The 16,887-nt window shown below is 34.4% G+C and overlaps 1 protein-coding gene across 3 annotated transcripts in view; it reads left to right on the forward strand.

Annotated features, from left to right (window-relative positions):
* Positions 1-16,887, forward strand: part of Ctnna3 (catenin alpha 3) — a 1,666,222-nt gene that overhangs the window by 118,281 nt on the left and 1,531,054 nt on the right. For all 3 annotated transcript variants that reach the window (XM_048810157.1, XM_048810163.1, XM_048810171.1), the window contains exon 4: positions 10,014-10,180. In XM_048810157.1, the coding sequence (XP_048666114.1) occupies positions 10,014-10,180 (167 nt within the window). The remainder of the gene's footprint in view (positions 1-10,013; positions 10,181-16,887) is intronic.

Consider the following 16,887-nt stretch of genomic DNA (forward strand, 5'->3'; position numbering starts at 1 on the left):
CTCTCTCTATATATATATATATATATATATATATATATATATATTTTAGTGCTCTGTTGTGTTGCTGTATACATGGGTGTGCATGTATTACTTTAGTATGCTGACTTTAAATATTTAGGATAAATACTGTGGAGTGGTATAATTGGGTCATATGGTGATTCTATGTTTAGTCTTTTGAGGAACTTCATAAGACATACATAGTGGTTTAAAATAATTTACAGTCCCATCAACAGTGTAAAAGTGTTCTTTTTTTCCTACATCCTTTCCAGCATTTATTATTTGTATTCTTGATGATTGCCAATCTTACTGGTGCAAGACGAAATCTCTGTAGTTTTGATTTGCATTTCCCTAATTGCTAATGATACTCAATATTTTTAAATGTATCTGTTGATCATTTGTACTTCTCATTTTCATAAGTGTCTATTTAATTCATTTGCCCATTTATTAATTGGGTCATTTGATTTTTTGGTATAATGCTTTTTGAGTTTTTTTATATATTCTAGATTTTAATCTTCTGTCAGAAGAGTAACTAGCAAAGATTTTCTCTCATTCTGTAGGTTCTCTCTTCACATTCCTAATTGTTTTCTTTGCTGTGCAGAAGCTTTTAAATTTGATTCCATTTCATTTAAGAACTCTTGGCATTATTTCTGAGCTTTAGGGGTCTAAATGAGAAAGTCATTGCCTGTGCTTATATATTGTGGTATTGACCCTACATTTTCTTCTAGGAGTTGCATATGTTCTGGCCTAATTTCCAGATCTTTGATCCATTTTGAATTAATTTTTTTGCATGGTGTGAGACAAGAGTTTGGATTCATTCACATATGAATAACCAGTTTTCCCAGAACCATTTTTTAAAAAGATTGTCTTTTCTTTAGTATCTGTCTTTGACACCTTTGTCAAGGATCAGATGACTGTAAATGTGTGGGTTTGTCTCTGTGTCTTCTATTTTGTACCATTGGCCTGTGTTCTGTTTTATACCAGTGCTATGCAGTTTTTTTTTCTATGTCTTCTATTTTGTTCAATTGGTCTTCATGTCTGTTTTGGTGCCAATACCATGCTGTTTTTGTTACTGTAGCTCTGTAGTATTATTTAAGGTCTGGTATGCTGATGCCTCCTGTATCACTTTTCTTGATAAAGATTGTTTTGGCTATTCTGGGTCTCTTATTTTTCCAAATGAATTTCATGATTGCCTTTTCAAATTTCTGTGAAGAACATCATTGAGATATTTATAGAAATTGCATTAAATATGTATAGTGCTTTTGGTAGGATGGCATTTTGATAATATTTATTCTGCCTATCCAGGAACACGGGAGATTGTACCATTTTCTGAGGTCTTTTTCAGTTCCTTTCTTTAGTTTTCTGTAGTTTTCATTATAGATGTCTTTCACCTCTTTTGTTAGGTTGATTCCCAAATATTTTATTTTTTTGAGGCTTTTGTAAAAGAGATAATTTTCCTATTTCTCTTTTGGCTGATATATCATTGGTGTATAGAAATCCAATTGGTTTATTGAAATTGATTTTGAACCCTGCTACTTGGCTGAATTCATTTATGAGTTCTAAAACATTTCTATTAGAGTTAATAGGTCTTCTAAATAAAGGATCATGTCTTCACAAATTGGGATAGTTTGAGCTCTTCTTTTCCTATTTGTAACCCTTTAATTTCTTTCTTTTGTCTGATTGCTTTGACTAGGGTTTCAAAATCTATTTTGAATAGGAGTGGTTAAAGAGGGCATCCCTGTCTTTTCCCAGTTTTTAGAGGGAATGCTTGAGTTTTTCTCCATTTAGAATGATGTTGGCCCTGGGTTTAACATATGTGGCTTTTATAGTGCTGAGGTATGTTCCTAGCATTGCTAGTTTTTGTAGGGTTTGAACATGAATGGATACTGAATTTCGTCAAATGCTTTTTTTTGCATCTATTGAAATAATCGTGTGATTCTTGTCTTTAAGTCTATTGATGTGATAATTACATTTTTTTGATTTTTTGTATGTTAAACCAACCTTGTATCCTTGGGATGAACCCCATTTGATCATGGTGCATTATCTTTTAAATATGTTTTTGTATGTGATTTGCAGTATTTTATAAAGAATTTTTGCATCTATGTTCATCAGGGATATGGGTCTGAAGTTTTCTTTTCTTGATGAGTCTTTGTCTCATTTTGGTATCAGGGTGATAGTAGCTTCATAGAATGAGTTTGGAAGGGTTCCCTCCTTGTCTATTTCATGGAATAATTTGAGGAGGATTGGTGTTAGTTCTTCTTTGAAAGTCTTGTAGAACTTGGCTGAGTATATATAAACTAATTATTTCCAAAATATGGTAAAAATACAGTTAATTAAGAGAAAAGAAAATATGCTAGTAAGTTAGAACAGTTTCAATTTCAAAAAGTGAACAGAATCTGCTGAAGAGATATAGCAGGTGATGGTTATAAGGAAGGAGGAAAAATAGAAACAAGAGAGAGAGAGGAAGAGAGAACAATAGAATTTAGCTGTTAGCACAAGGAGATAAGAGAGAGAAACAAGACAGATAAACAAATGAAAACAATACAAAATGAAACCAAAATATGCAAACCAAAAAATCCTAGCCCTCAACAAACAAGGCAAGGAAAAATAACTACATTAGAAAATGCTAAAAATGAAAAAAAAGAAATATGTATATATTTCAGCCTTGGGTTGGCCTTGGGTTTAACATATATGGCTTTTACATTGTTGAGGTATGTTCCTACTATTCCTAGTTTTTCTAGGGTTTTGAACATGAATGGATGGATCAGCACAGCAAGAACTCATACACATACACACACACACACAAAAAAAAGAAAGATAAAGAAAAAAGTATTCTTAATGAAAAATGAAGGAATTGCTCCACTGGTGTGGTCAAATAGTTAACCAGAATAAATGATCACTGTCTATGCCCAACTATCTTTCTTTCTGCTTCTTCTTGGGCTATGTGCTGATGGAGGGTAGGGGGGAGCTGGAGGTTATTGTGTCGCTCTCTGAACTGCCAGGTGTAGTGGCCTAAGACTGAAATTGGTTGACCTAAGTGTCAGTTTCCCTTGTCACCAATGTGAGGTAAGATGGAATGGAAAGTATTGTCAGTTGGAGTTTTGTCCACACAGACCAGATCAATGCACTTCTAGAGTGGGGCTGCTAAAGAGTTCTATGAGGGGTGTTCTGGCTGGTGGGGCTTAGGTCTAATTGGGCTTCAGGGGTTTTGTTGAGTGTCTGGAGAGAGTAGATCAACACACCCCTAGGACTTGGCAGCTGCTAATTTCTGATGGGTGTCTGGATCTCAGGAGCTCCCCAAGAATTCCACTTGTGGGGCAGGGGAGCCAGTCCTCCACACACTCTGCTCCCCATGAACACGGCCTTACCAGGTTTAGTCCCTGAATGTATTTACACCCACCTGTTCAGTTTTCTGATCCACTTCAGCTGGTTATGTGAGCTGCCAGACTCAAAGGAGAAACAAATTGGGTCCTCCTTTGCTTTTCTGACTTGAAATACCCCGTGTACAATTTTCCCTGTTCTTATTTCACTCATGATCTGCTAGGTATACCCTAGGCCACATGGTAGCTGTTTGCTGGGACAGGGTGGCAGTTATTACTATGATCTATCACTCTGCTAGATCATAGTAAAATGGCTCCTGCCTCAGCTCTTCATGTCCAGTTGAGAAACTAAGAACATTTTTCAAGCACCAATGCACAGTACAGGCTCTGGATCAGCTAAGTTCAGAATGCTTTTCTGATTTCATGTTTTTCTGTACCAAATCTGTTTTTTTCTGTGTTCTCCATCCCTCTATGGTAAACCAGTGCCACTACCACCACTGATGCTGCAACTGGGTTGGGTCCAATGAACTCTTTTTTTTTTTTTTGAAGAGAGAGAGAGAGAGAGAGAGAGAGAGAGAGAGAGAGAGAGAGAGAGATATTTAGTTTTTAGTTTTTGGCGGACACAACATCTTTGTTTGTATGTGGTGCTGAGGATCGAACCCGGCAGCACGCATGCCAGGCGAGCGCGCTACCGCTTGAGCCACATTCCCAGCCCCCAATGTACTCTTTCGTCATTGCTTAATGTGCCCGTATTTCTGAGTCTCTAAGACTATCCAATATTAAATTTTATTGAAATCCTTCTTTCACTCATCTCACTAAGAAGCAGTACCTTCACTGCTTGAATCCCGAGCCATGGAAAAACTAGAAAAGCAGTCTTCCTTTACTCTACCATCTTGAATTTCACATTAGTAAGTTTTTAAAATTGGGAGTTATAATTACAATTCACAAGAGAGGTTGCAGAATAAACTAATAAACTTTTGATTAACCTCCGTTAGTGAATATTCCTTTGGTATTAAGAGGAAGGAAGGATCATTGTTTATTGCTGAAAGGGAATAAAAAGAGTATTAATCTAGAGAAGTGGTAAAGAAGTCATCTCTTTAGATAGCCTCTACAATATTGCAATTGTGATATTAGGGGATGTTTCTACTACTTTTAAAGAAACTGGTTTAATCAAACTTTGTTTTATAAAAAATTTTATATTTTTAAGTTTTATATAATTAGTCCCGTGAATTTGAGAGTTCCCAATGATTCAGTGCTTAATGGCTGGCTGGTCTTGACCTTCGACTTTAGTTAAGTCATTATGATGGCCTCCTTTTGCCTTTATCTGGCCATAGCTACTCCCCAATGCATGTCTGCTGCTGGTCTTGAAGGTTGGAATTTGCCTTCTCTGAATTGCTTTGTTAGGAGGGGCTGGGACAATGCTCAGTTTAAGGCTGAGTATTCCCCATTATTAAAAACTATATTTTATATATTTATATGTATATATTTAAAAATATATTCTACCTAATATACAAGTCATGGAGTTTTCCATTGTGGTGGGGGGTCAAATGCTATTCTCAATTCTCTGTGAATGCCATATTACCTATTACCTCAAATCTTCTTAGATGGTTCTTGCTCCAGATTTGGTTAGTTTCTTCCCAAGTATGGGATGCTTATTCTTCAACAGAATACTCAAGTGGCAGCCTCTTTAGATCTTCTGAGTTCTCCCCTTTCCTATTCGATATCTACAGTGTGTACTTTAGCTGCCTTGATCCCCCAGTATTCTTAACTTTGCCTCTCAGTTCAGAAAGTTTGTCAGGCTCTTCTGTGGTTTCCCTTCTTGTATTGTGGCCTGAAAATTCTCTCCTGGCAGTAAGCTGAAGCTAGCAAAAGGCTTATTCTGTTTGTTTTTCAATTCTCAGGGATTATTGTCCTCCACTGCCTGACATTCAGCGATTTAATAACCATTTTTTCACATTTTTGTCTTTTTTTTGATTTTGGAAAAGAAATCTGGTTTTTGTTAATCTGCCTTGGCTGAAAGAAAATTATAACTTTTATTGAGAGTTCACTGAGAGTTTGAATAAAGCAAACAAAACATAGCATCTTTTAATGGCAACCATATGTACTTTGACTCTGTGTAAACCTCCTGATGTTCTTGTAGCACTCAAACCTGAGTCTGAATAGCAGCAGTTTCCATCTTTCCTGTGCCATAATAAGGTTTTCTTCCTTTGACCACACTGTCTCAGACTTTTTAAAGGAGGATATTTAAAAAAAATATCTGTGTAAGGTTAGGATCTAATTGAAGTTGTCTTTTTTCTTCCCTGCCAAATAAAAGAATAGTCTGCTCCAAAGTTATATTCAAGCTTCTACCTCTTAGGAGCTTTCAAATTCAAATTGGCAGTTTCCCAATTAAAAACAAATAAAACCAAACCCTTAGTGCCCAATTTCAATCTGTGAACCCCATTATACCAAAGTATGTTATTATATATTGAATCAATTAGTAGTCACTAGTGCTTATTATATGTGTATATTAAAACACACACACACACTCAGAAGGATGACCAGAGGCATATTCTAGAAATCTTAATTTAATCATAAACACAATCTTAATTACAAAAGTTGGAGGATATTGAATGTTAGTACCTGCTCCTCTTCAATATGGTTTTTCTTCTTTCTCCTCTGGATGTTTTACTTATTCCATATTTTGTTTGATTTTCAAGTTCACAATCAACATAATCTCTTTGAGAAGTAGGATCATTTTTAAATGCAGTAAAGGAACTTGTAAAATACTATGTAGGAATCATTGTAAAGTGAAGAATATTTTGTAATGTGTATATTTGGTCAAAACTTTCTTTTTGTACTTGTGAGGTTTACTTATTATCACATAATAATTTCATATATCAGCTTTTTATATTCAGAAATTTTTATATATTACACTTATATTGCTTGAGACATAACTCTGTAACTACTCATATGCTTATAATTTTGTACCTTATTTAAACAGGGATTTCATAATTGATTTTTGTTTTAAGATTTAAAAGAGCAGATTTTATAGGAATGAGCCAAATGAGTCCAGTAGAAAAAAGCTTTCTGTGCCTAACTTTTGTGGTATTTTTAAAGACCTTTAGTTAATTGCTTTTATGAATGGGGTGGTATTTATGAAGGAAAAATGTAGTAATTTGTATGTATTTTAAAAAATTGATTCTCCTAATTGTTTTAGTCAATTTTTTTCCCTGTGGTTACCAAAAGACCTGACAAGAACAATGTAGAGAAGGAAAAGTTCATTTTGGGGCTCATGGTTTTGGAAGTCTCAGTCCATAGTTGGCCAACTCCATTACTTGGGGCTGAGGTGAGGTGGAACATTATGGTGGAAACATTGTGCAGAGGAAAGCAGCTGGGAACAGGACACCAGGAGGGAGTGGGGTGGAGAGAAGGGAGGGAGAGGAAGCAGAAGAGGGAGAGTTCTGCTCAACAAGGGCAAAATATCCCAAAGGCATGACCCAGGGATCTGAGTCCTTCAGCCACACCCTACCTGTCTATAATTACCACCCAGTTAATCCCTATCAGGGGATTAATGCACTGACTAGGTTATTAAATCTAAACTTTCTTGAATTATCTCACCCATGATCTTTTGGGGGCACCTAATATCTAAACCATAACACTAACCATTAAACTTCAAAGTTAAAGCATGATAAGCAAGATTGGGAACACTATTTAAAAACTGTAGATCCTCCACATGTAATTAAGAAATTTTTTTTTCTATTTAATTAGGAAAATAGCATTTTCTTCTGACAGAAAATTTGACAATGAACTGGCTATAGTCAATAAACTAGCTCTTTGTCAGCAATTGAAACATTTTGCTCTTAGAATATTCCTCTGACCTCTAACATTCAGGCAGAGGTAGGTCCTTCTCTGTGTCTTGTAATCTATACAGGCCTCTCCAGCACCCTCCTTAGATTGTATCTATCCGAGTTTGTTGACTCTCATTTGATTATGAACTTTTTGGGTTGCAAAATTGGTTCGTACCAATCTCCATATCCTGGGTGCCTAGGGTGTTGTCATGTGTCATATAGGAATAATATATTTTGTCAAAAAGTTGAATAATGCTGATTCACATATTCATTCAACAATCTAGTATATTGAATACAGAAGATAAAGCAGGCACTATTCTAGATCCTGGGAATATTGCATTGATGACAGGACCAATGCAACTCTTGCTTTTACTAGTCTTATGATACAGAAGATAGACTTTAACACTAATTGTTCATTACATGGATATGAGGTGTTATGATCAGAAGCATAGAATCCTGCTGTATCACATGCCTTAATAATGGGGGTCTAAGGCTTTGCAGACAAAGTGATTTTTAAGTTGGGCCCAGAAGTATGAGCTAAAACCAACTGAAAAGGCTTAGGAGTACTTAGATGGGAGCAGGGGGTGGTAAGTGGGGACAAATCCAATAATAGGAAGTTAACTCACAGCCTCTATGTTAATGACTTCAGGGAGTGACTTTTCTCCTTCCAGCTGTATTACCTGACTGGCTTTACCTTAACAAAGACTAAAATAGTTGTTCAAATGATCTTTTTCTGAGTATGGTTCTTCAGCCCAGTTGTTCAATATCCTAACATTTGTTTGAGTCAAAAATACATAATTCTTTTTTGATATATATTTAGTTTTGGTATATGAAATCAAAAACAGTATTCTACAAAAGGCCATTATAACTCTCCATTCAGAGTCACAGTAGGAACAGATAATCTTTTTATTTTTTATTTTTTTTTGTGTGTGTGTGTGGAAATACATCTGCTCTCTAAATTTTGGAGGTCAGTTTAATTTTTCAGTCTCCTAGTAGCAGTTATGACTTGCAGAGAAGCACACAAAAATCATCCATTTATTGTTCTTAAAAATTTACCATCTTTACTAGAAATTTCCTGAGAAATAATGGTTACTCTTTGTTGAGTGCATTCTCTGCTTCAGATATAGTGCTAAATATAAAATATGAATTATCTAAATATCCCAGAAACACTGTGAGACCAGTAATATTTTATATCTTTTCCACGTAGATAAGGACACTGAAAATATTTAAGTGTCAAAGTTCCTAGAACAAGAAGTGATGGATAAGAATGTGATTTCAGAAGAATGTGATTTCAGAATCTGAGTTCCTAACATGGAGTTGCTTAAGAGAGCGAAATGAAAGACTGTAACATGTTGAGGCAGTACCAGTCTCTCTTCACAGGTTTTGTCTGTGATAAGAAACAATATTTTTTTTCTTAACAATAATTTATTCCATTAGCTATGTTGAAGTTCACAAGTGAAAACTAAAATATTCATATTTTAGTATGTCAATAAATCATTTAAAATAATTATGACACTAATCAAGTGTTTGTTAAGTGCCAAGTGCTCTTATTTATTTCTCATAAAATCGTAGATATTTGTTGTTATTATTACTCCATTTACAAAAAAGGAAAATGAGTCATAAAAAAGTTAAGTGACTTGTCCAAGGACAGAGGCATTGAAACAGTCTGACTTGAATCCACAATGTTCATTGATGGATTATATTACTGCCCGATCACCTATATTCCAATGTGAAAAGAAAATAAACTAGTAAGTGAAAATAACATGTTGTAGAAAATTTCTACAGTATGCAACCACTTGTGCAAATGTTTTATATCTCTATTATATTTTCCATTTATAATATGTAAAATAAATGTTTTCTTATGATATCAAATCTCTTTATGGAAAACAAATCAATATAAATTTTCATAAAACATACATAAATAAAATATTCACACATTTATGTATAAAGCATATACATATATGCTTATATATACACATACATGTAAGCTATATCTTCATGGAAATATTTCTAGATAAAGGGATGAATGAATAGTTGATGTTTTTAGGAATTAGCATGGAGAATTTTAGAATTTTACTTTATACTCTTTATATGGTATATTATGTAAAAGAAATGGGCACATATTACTTTTATAATAAAAATAAGTTTAAAAAATTAAAAAAATAGACATGGAAATTATGAATTATATTTCTTGATTAGGGAAAAGGAAACTTTTTCTTTTTCATCTTAGACCCTTCTGAACTGGGAACTCTTAAAAACAAATGAATACACATTATATTTATAATAAAAAATTAATCTAAAAGACCTTAAAAGTAGTAGACATGGCATTTCTCTGACAATTATGTTCTGTGAAGTATTACTTCTGTGACTAAATTTAGAATACAATTGACTATATTGGTATAGAATAAATCAGCCTACGTTAAACTTTTATTAGAGAGCGGCTTTCATTTTAAAGGCTAGTTCTTTTCTAATATCCATTGAGTTAAAAAGTAACTTGATGAAGATTTAAGTTATTTTTGTAGACAGAAGTGTTTATGATTGAAGTCTTGTAATGAAATCTTTCACAGCAATTAAGATTCAGCAAATGCAGAAGTTGATAGCAACTTTTACTGGATGTTATCTACTCAACTGAGCATAATTTTCTTGCAGTAAGATGGGATCATGCTTCTTAAATTTCAGAGCATTTATCAAAAACAAATGTCAGTTTGAACCTTAGTTTGTTTATTAAGAGAAAATGTCCTAGCATCAACTGATAGTATTTTAATATTATGCTTAGTCACGGAATGTACTTGCAATTAGTTTGGCTGATAAATGCTGAAATAGATATAAAACTTAAGTGTAACTTATTTTGGACTATGTTTTTCAGGTGAAGCTCTGAAGGTATCAGCTGAGAGATTTACAGATGACCCCTGTTATCTCCCAAAAAGGGAGGCTGTGGTTCAAGCTGCTCGTGCCTTGTTGGCTGCAGTTACCAGACTCCTTATCCTTGCGGACATGATTGATGTCATGTGTCTCTTGCAGCATGTGTCATCTGTAAGTAAAAGACGGCTTAGTTTGCTTTGGCATTGTTCTCACTTCTAATTCCATTCCCTGAAGCTGGCATTAATCCAGGTGCATCGTTTCCTCACCTTCATTCTTAATTTCACTCATCAGAAACTGACTGACTTGGGCTGTGAAGGCTAATGTATACCTCAAAAGAATAAAGCCAGAAGCTAGTACTAAAGACAGTGGGAAATTGAAGAATAGAGCATGACTTGCTGATAAGGAAATGGTTAAGAGCAAGTTCTAGACTTTTGGCCACTTATATTATCATGCCCCATATAAATATGAATAAATGATAACAAAAGAAATAATATATAATAAATGGAGAAGTATAAATAATTTGAGTGAGAGAAATTTTTATTCTTAAGATGTTTGAAAGTTTATTTTAGTTTGTAATTGAATTCTACTTTGGAAGCTCCTCTTGATCAAGGATAATTAGTGCTTATTTACAGTAGTTTGTGGTGTCTGAAGTAATCCATTATGAAAATGTATAAATGAAGATGAGTAAAAATACATTTTAACTAGGAGAAAAGCAAAATATTCTGCTTGTTTTATCTTGTCAGATAATTTCAACAGCATGGTTTCAGTAGAAAAAAAAAAACTTTTAGTTTCTTAATTTATTTATTTTATGATACTGTCCAGAAGAAAAGTTTGCAAAGAATTTTCTCCCACACTTGCTGGTGCCTTGTCAGAACCTGTATTTGGTATAGATCATTTAAGGAACTTATAAGTATGTATAGCACAAAATGATACCTCTTCTGTGAAAAGTGAAGTGGCATCTTCAAAGAGAAAGGGAGACAATTTGTGTTAAATTGTAAGTCACTCACATAATTATTGCATCCCTGTGGAACATTGATACATGAATTGCTATCAACTCACTTCTTTTAAGGTGTTGTGTAGAATTAAGATGCTATTTTTTTTGGGGGGGGTACTGGGGATTGAACCTAGAGGCACTTTATCACTAAGCCACATCCCAAACTCATTTTATTTTTTTTAAATTTTGAGACGGGTTCTCACCATATATATTATGTGCTGAGGCTGTCCTCCAACTTGTGATCCTCCTGCCTCAGCCTCCCTAGTCACTGTTTATAGGCATGCACCACCATGTTTGGCTAAAATACCTATTTTTGTTTTTTGAGATGATCAAGATTAGATTATTTAGCCTAACGTTTCCTAAAAAGTATTCTTTAGCACCGATCTTGTAAATATGGAACATGAATAAGAGTTTTGTTTTTTATGGTCAGAATCACACGCAGAAATTTGCTCTGAAAGTTTTCAATGCACATAAGCGTATTAAAGTTGCTGAGAAATACTGCCAGAGCAAATAAAGTTGTTTGTCTTTGCTTAAACCAGAGTTTATTCATTTTTCTCAGCGGCAGAATTGGACTGAATTACTAATTCAACATTACAAGAAACAGAAAAGGTATTTTTCAAATAATTTTCACTCTTAGGGTTTGTCTATGTCTTCCTTATCTAAGTTAAAAATTTATTGATCCTTGAATGTGCCTTGTATGACAGTTTTAGATGACTCTGAACACTCTAGAAATTTTATATATTTTTAAAAATTGGCTATGTCACAGGTATAATTTTTAGTTTCCTTTCAAAAATTTGAATCTTAATTTTGATCTATTTTTGAACATGATAAACAGGTTGTCTTATACTTAAGGTATGAAAGACCCAGTGTCCAGACTTTCTGGGTGTCTGTTTCTGCTATGGTCTTCTTGATGTTTGCTCATGGGTTTGGCTCATGTTGTCTTATCTTTTCATGTGAATTGCTATATTTGATTGTGTGCTGAGCATTTCATTTTTTGCACTCACGAAATTTCTATCTTATTAACTCTGATGTTGTTAAGATGAAGTATTTTATTTTTCATCAAACCTTATTCATTTTCCTCAGCATTAGAATTGGACTGAATTACTACTTTGCCATTATAAGAATAGAAATTCTCCAAATCACTTCTGGAAATGTTTTTCTATGCATGTTCTAGATTGTAAGTAACTCACATAAAATGTAGAAATCAAAACAGTTTGAAATCTAAACAAACTGTTTGATGTGAATATTCCAAAATATACTCAGATAATTTCCTCCATGTTTAATGTCTAACATTGTCTTAAGTATTACAGTAGCCTTGTCATGCTGTTGGTTCATGTTGATTTTGAGAGTTATAATACTGCCAAGTCTGAACTTAAACTACTCTTAATTCAGGTCTTTCTCATATTATACTAGTTTATCTTTTTTTAATATGAAAAGGTAGATGTCACAGTTACATCTATTGAATTTGAGCCTTTTTTTTGGTGTGGTGGTGGTGGGGATTGAACCCAGGGCCTTATGCATGCAATGCAAGCATTCTGCCAACTGATTTTGTCCATTTTGAATTTTTGTTACAGTTCCTCAGGATCTTTTTAGCTCTTGATTTTGTCATCTCCTCTTAGCCTGGTGTCAATATCAAATTTCTTTAACCAAGTTATTCATAAAAAATATTTAATGACATGGACAACAGTGCCATATCTATCTTTGTGTTAATATCAATCAAATATTAATATACTTTGAGTAAAGTTATTGAAATGAGCTTTTTGCTCCCTTTATTGGGTTACTGTATAAACTATGTTTCTTTATTTTAGCTTCAAGCTCTTTCCCAAAAGCCTTTTTGAAATCAAGATATATTGTCTGTGGCATCATGGATTTATCAGTTTAGTAATCCTAGTTATAAAGGAAATGAAGTTAGTTTGGCATGACTTTCTCTTAATAACCCAATAAGAGCTTTAAGTGACCATTGCCAGCTTGCTTGTATTCCCCCCCCCCCCAAAAAAAACCCTTCATGTTTCATTTACTTACAATCTACTTACTTATGGTCAAAAAAACCACTTGTCTGCTGGGATCTTTTTGCCTTTAAGATCTAGATATAATTGGTGTGTACCCTCATTCCATATCCTTTCAAATATAATGTCTTCTTCAAGATTTCTGTGAATTCTCTGGGAACTCATATATCCAGGGTCACCTCTGGCTCTAAGCTTTTTAAAAAAATATTTATTTTTTGGTTTTAGTTGGACACAATACCTTTATTTCACTTATTTATTTTTATGTGGTGCTGAGGGTTGAACTCAGGGTCTCAAATGTGTGAGTCTACCACTGAGCCACAACCCCACCCCTGGCTCTAAGCTTTTGCTTCCACTGAAGTCATGCTTTCATTTATGGGTTGACTTTCTATTCCTATTCTGCATTATATTCACCCAGAATTGGAAGTTGACTTTTTCTCCCTTGATATCTCTCTCTCTGTGAATAATGATTGCCTATGAATACAGCAAACCATATAGGAACTTGGGAAGATGGAAGTGAGGTGTTTCTGTGTTGTAACAATATATCATAAGTTCCATGTATGTTAAAATACACTCTACTTTCATATATAAAGAGAACAATCCCCCCTAAAATATCCCAAATGGCTTCAATTTGGATGTTAGAAATTTTAGAAGTACTTTAGCAACTTTATCTCTTTGCTCTTCTGCCTTTTTTCTCCCCACCCACCTTTTGCTCTTCCACATCCCTAAAAACTCCTGTACATTTGAATGTGGTAAAGAGTTGCTATTTCTCTACCACCAAACTTGGCTTCTGCTAATTTGTGCATCTGAATAGTAGGGTATCATAAGACAGTGGGATATCTGTGTCCACTTCAGATTATGCCTTATGGCATTTTCCTCAGTATAGACAGTACCCTACTTAAGAAACATTTTGTAGTTACCTATAAAACACACATGCACACAAATACATGCTTGTGCATGCACATGCACACATGCACACACACACACACACAACCCTACCATATAATGATCTATTTTGGTGTGTTTGTGTGTTCATGCGTGTGTGCGTACAGCACAATTCACAATAGCCAAGTAGTAGAAATAGCCTAAATGAATGAACAGGTAAAGAAAATGTGATATGTGTACACAATGGAATTTTACTCTGCCATAAAGAAGAGTGAAATCATGTAACTTGCAGGAAAATGGATGGAACTTGAGACCAAATATTATTGAGATAAGCAAACTCGGAAAGGCAAAGGTGGTAGAATTTCTCTCATATGTGGAAGCTAACGAGGAAAAGGGAAAACAACAAAAACAATAACAGGGACTTCACAAGGTAGAAAGGAGACTAGTAGAGTAGAGGATGGGAATTTGGGGAGGGAGGGGAGAAGTGAAAGAGAAGGTACTGGGGATTGAAATTGACCATATTATGTTATGTGCATGTATGAATATATCACAATGAAATCCACTGTTTTGCATAATTATAATGTACCAAGTAAAAAATAAAAAGAAAGGCCAATGTGCTAAACTAAAATATTTGAGCTACAGTCTTAAAGCTAAGGGGGAATCATTAAAGAATTTTTTTCCAGTACTGGGGATTGAAACCAGGTACATTCTATCACTGAGCCACATCTTTAGCACTTCTTATTTTTGAGACAGGGTCTTGCTAAGTTACCGAGGCTGACCTTGAACTTGTGATCCTCCTGTTTCAATCTCCCAAATTGCTAGGATTTCAGGTGTGTACCACTACATCCAGCTGTTAAAGAATTTTAAATGGGAAAATGATATGAACAGATTTCCATTTTAGGACTGTTACTGAGGCAGAGGCCAGTGATGTGGCTGATGCAGTCATCTGGCTATGAAATGATGGAGTGAAGTAGAGAATGAATTAGAGAAAGAAAGTATAAAGAAAGAAGTATAGTCTGCAAATTGGAAAGTGATTGGAATCCTTTCAGAGGGAGGGAAGAAGCATCCCAAGAAGACTTCTAGGATTCTGATTGGTCATTGAGATGTCAATTTTCTGTTTATGTAGAAGAGAAAAAATTTATGGGTTTTAGACATACTGGATTTGAGGCTCATATGAGAGATAGTAGATCCTGAATGATAAGCTTGGAGCTCAGGAGAGCAATTAAGATAAGCCTTTCTCAAGAAATATGCATTAGGAGAAGCAGCAAATTTGTGTGATGTTACCTGGGAAGGTTTATATATAAGATACAAACTTAAATCTTTGAGGGCTTCTGGTTTGGTGAAAAGCTCACTGAATGAAGACTCAAGAATTTGTTCCAGTTTGCCTCAAAAGAAATGAATTGTCTAATGTCTATTCACTCTATCTTATGTACCTATACTTTCTCATTAATAAAGTGCTATGAGAAGATCTTCTTTAAAACAGCTTTATTAAAGTATGATTTACATATCACAAAATTAACTAATTTTAAATGTACCATTCACTGATTTTGAGTGTATTTACAGAGTTGTATATCATAACCATAATCTAATTTCTATCATTTTCTCCTAATGGACCTTGTTCCAATTTGTTGTCACTTCTAGTTTCCATACTCTATAGATTTGATATTAGGAAAAATATTGATAAATCATTTTTTACAGTTTAACTCTAAATGAAGGTATCTATTTCTCACAAGTGTCTAGCTTAGTACCCTTCATTGAGATGATGCTCAATAAACAATTATTGAGTGAATATTTTTTTCAGTTCTTATTCACTACTGAAAGATCTCATGAACTTAATGACAGTGGCCTCTTTTAAACTTTTAAATTGGAACTTTTAAATTGATAAAATAGCCATAAAACTAGATTGTAAATTCTAAATCTTTTGTTTTCCTGTTTCACACATGTCTAGTATGTTGTCCATTGGTAAATATTCTTCAACTGATTTCACAACCTTGTAAGTAGATAGGTGAAGACAAATTGTTCTATGTTATGGCTAACATAATCAAGTAGTGGAGTGGTAGTGGCTTATTCAATTATGCAGTTATTTAATGGCATAGTAAGGATGCGTACTTCAAACTTTAGGACCAATGTGTCTTCAACTATGTAGAACTATTTCTTTAAAAAAATTTGTTCTACTTAGTTGTACATGACAGTAGAATGCATTTTGACATATTGTACACAAATGGAGCACAACTTCTCATTCTTCTGGCTGTACATGGTGCAGAGTCACACCAGTAGTATAATCATACATGTATATAGGGTAATAATGTCTGATAATGTCTATCTCCTTCTGTTGTCCTTCCAATCCCCACAGCCCCACCCCTCCCTTCACTCCTCTCTGCACAATCCAAAATTCCTTCATCCCCCTCCTCCCCCACTGTGGAAGAGCATCCACTTATCAGAGAAAACATTAAGCCTTTGGTTTTTTGGAATTGGCTTATTTCACTTAGCATGATATTCTCTAGTTCCATCCATTTACCTGCAAATGCCACAATTTCATTCTTCTTTAAGGCTGATATGTACCACATTTTCTTTCATCTGTTGAAGGGCATCTAGGTTGGTTCCATAGTTTAGCTATTGTGAATTGAGGTGCTATAAATATTGATGTGGCTGTATCACTGTATATGAAAATTTTAAGTCTTTTTAGGGAAAGGGCTTTCTTTCAAATGGTAGTTCCATTTCAAGTTTTCTGAGGAATCTCCATTCTGCTTTCCAGAGTGGTTGCACCAATTTGCAGCCCCACCAAGAAAGTATGAGTGTATCTTTTCCCCCACATCCTCCCCACACTTATTATTGCTTGTATTCTTGATAATTGCCATTCTGACTGGAGCAAGATGAAATCTAAGAGCAGTTTTGATTTGCATTTGTCTAATTGCTAGAGATGATGAACATTTTTCCATATGTTTGTTGATTGATTGTATTTCTTCTTCTGGGAAGTGTCTGTTTAGTTCCTTAGC

The sequence above is a fragment of the Marmota marmota genome, unplaced genomic scaffold, assembly GCF_001458135.2.
Source record: "Marmota marmota marmota unplaced genomic scaffold, marMar, whole genome shotgun sequence".
NCBI classification, from domain to species: domain Eukaryota; kingdom Metazoa; phylum Chordata; class Mammalia; order Rodentia; family Sciuridae; genus Marmota; species Marmota marmota.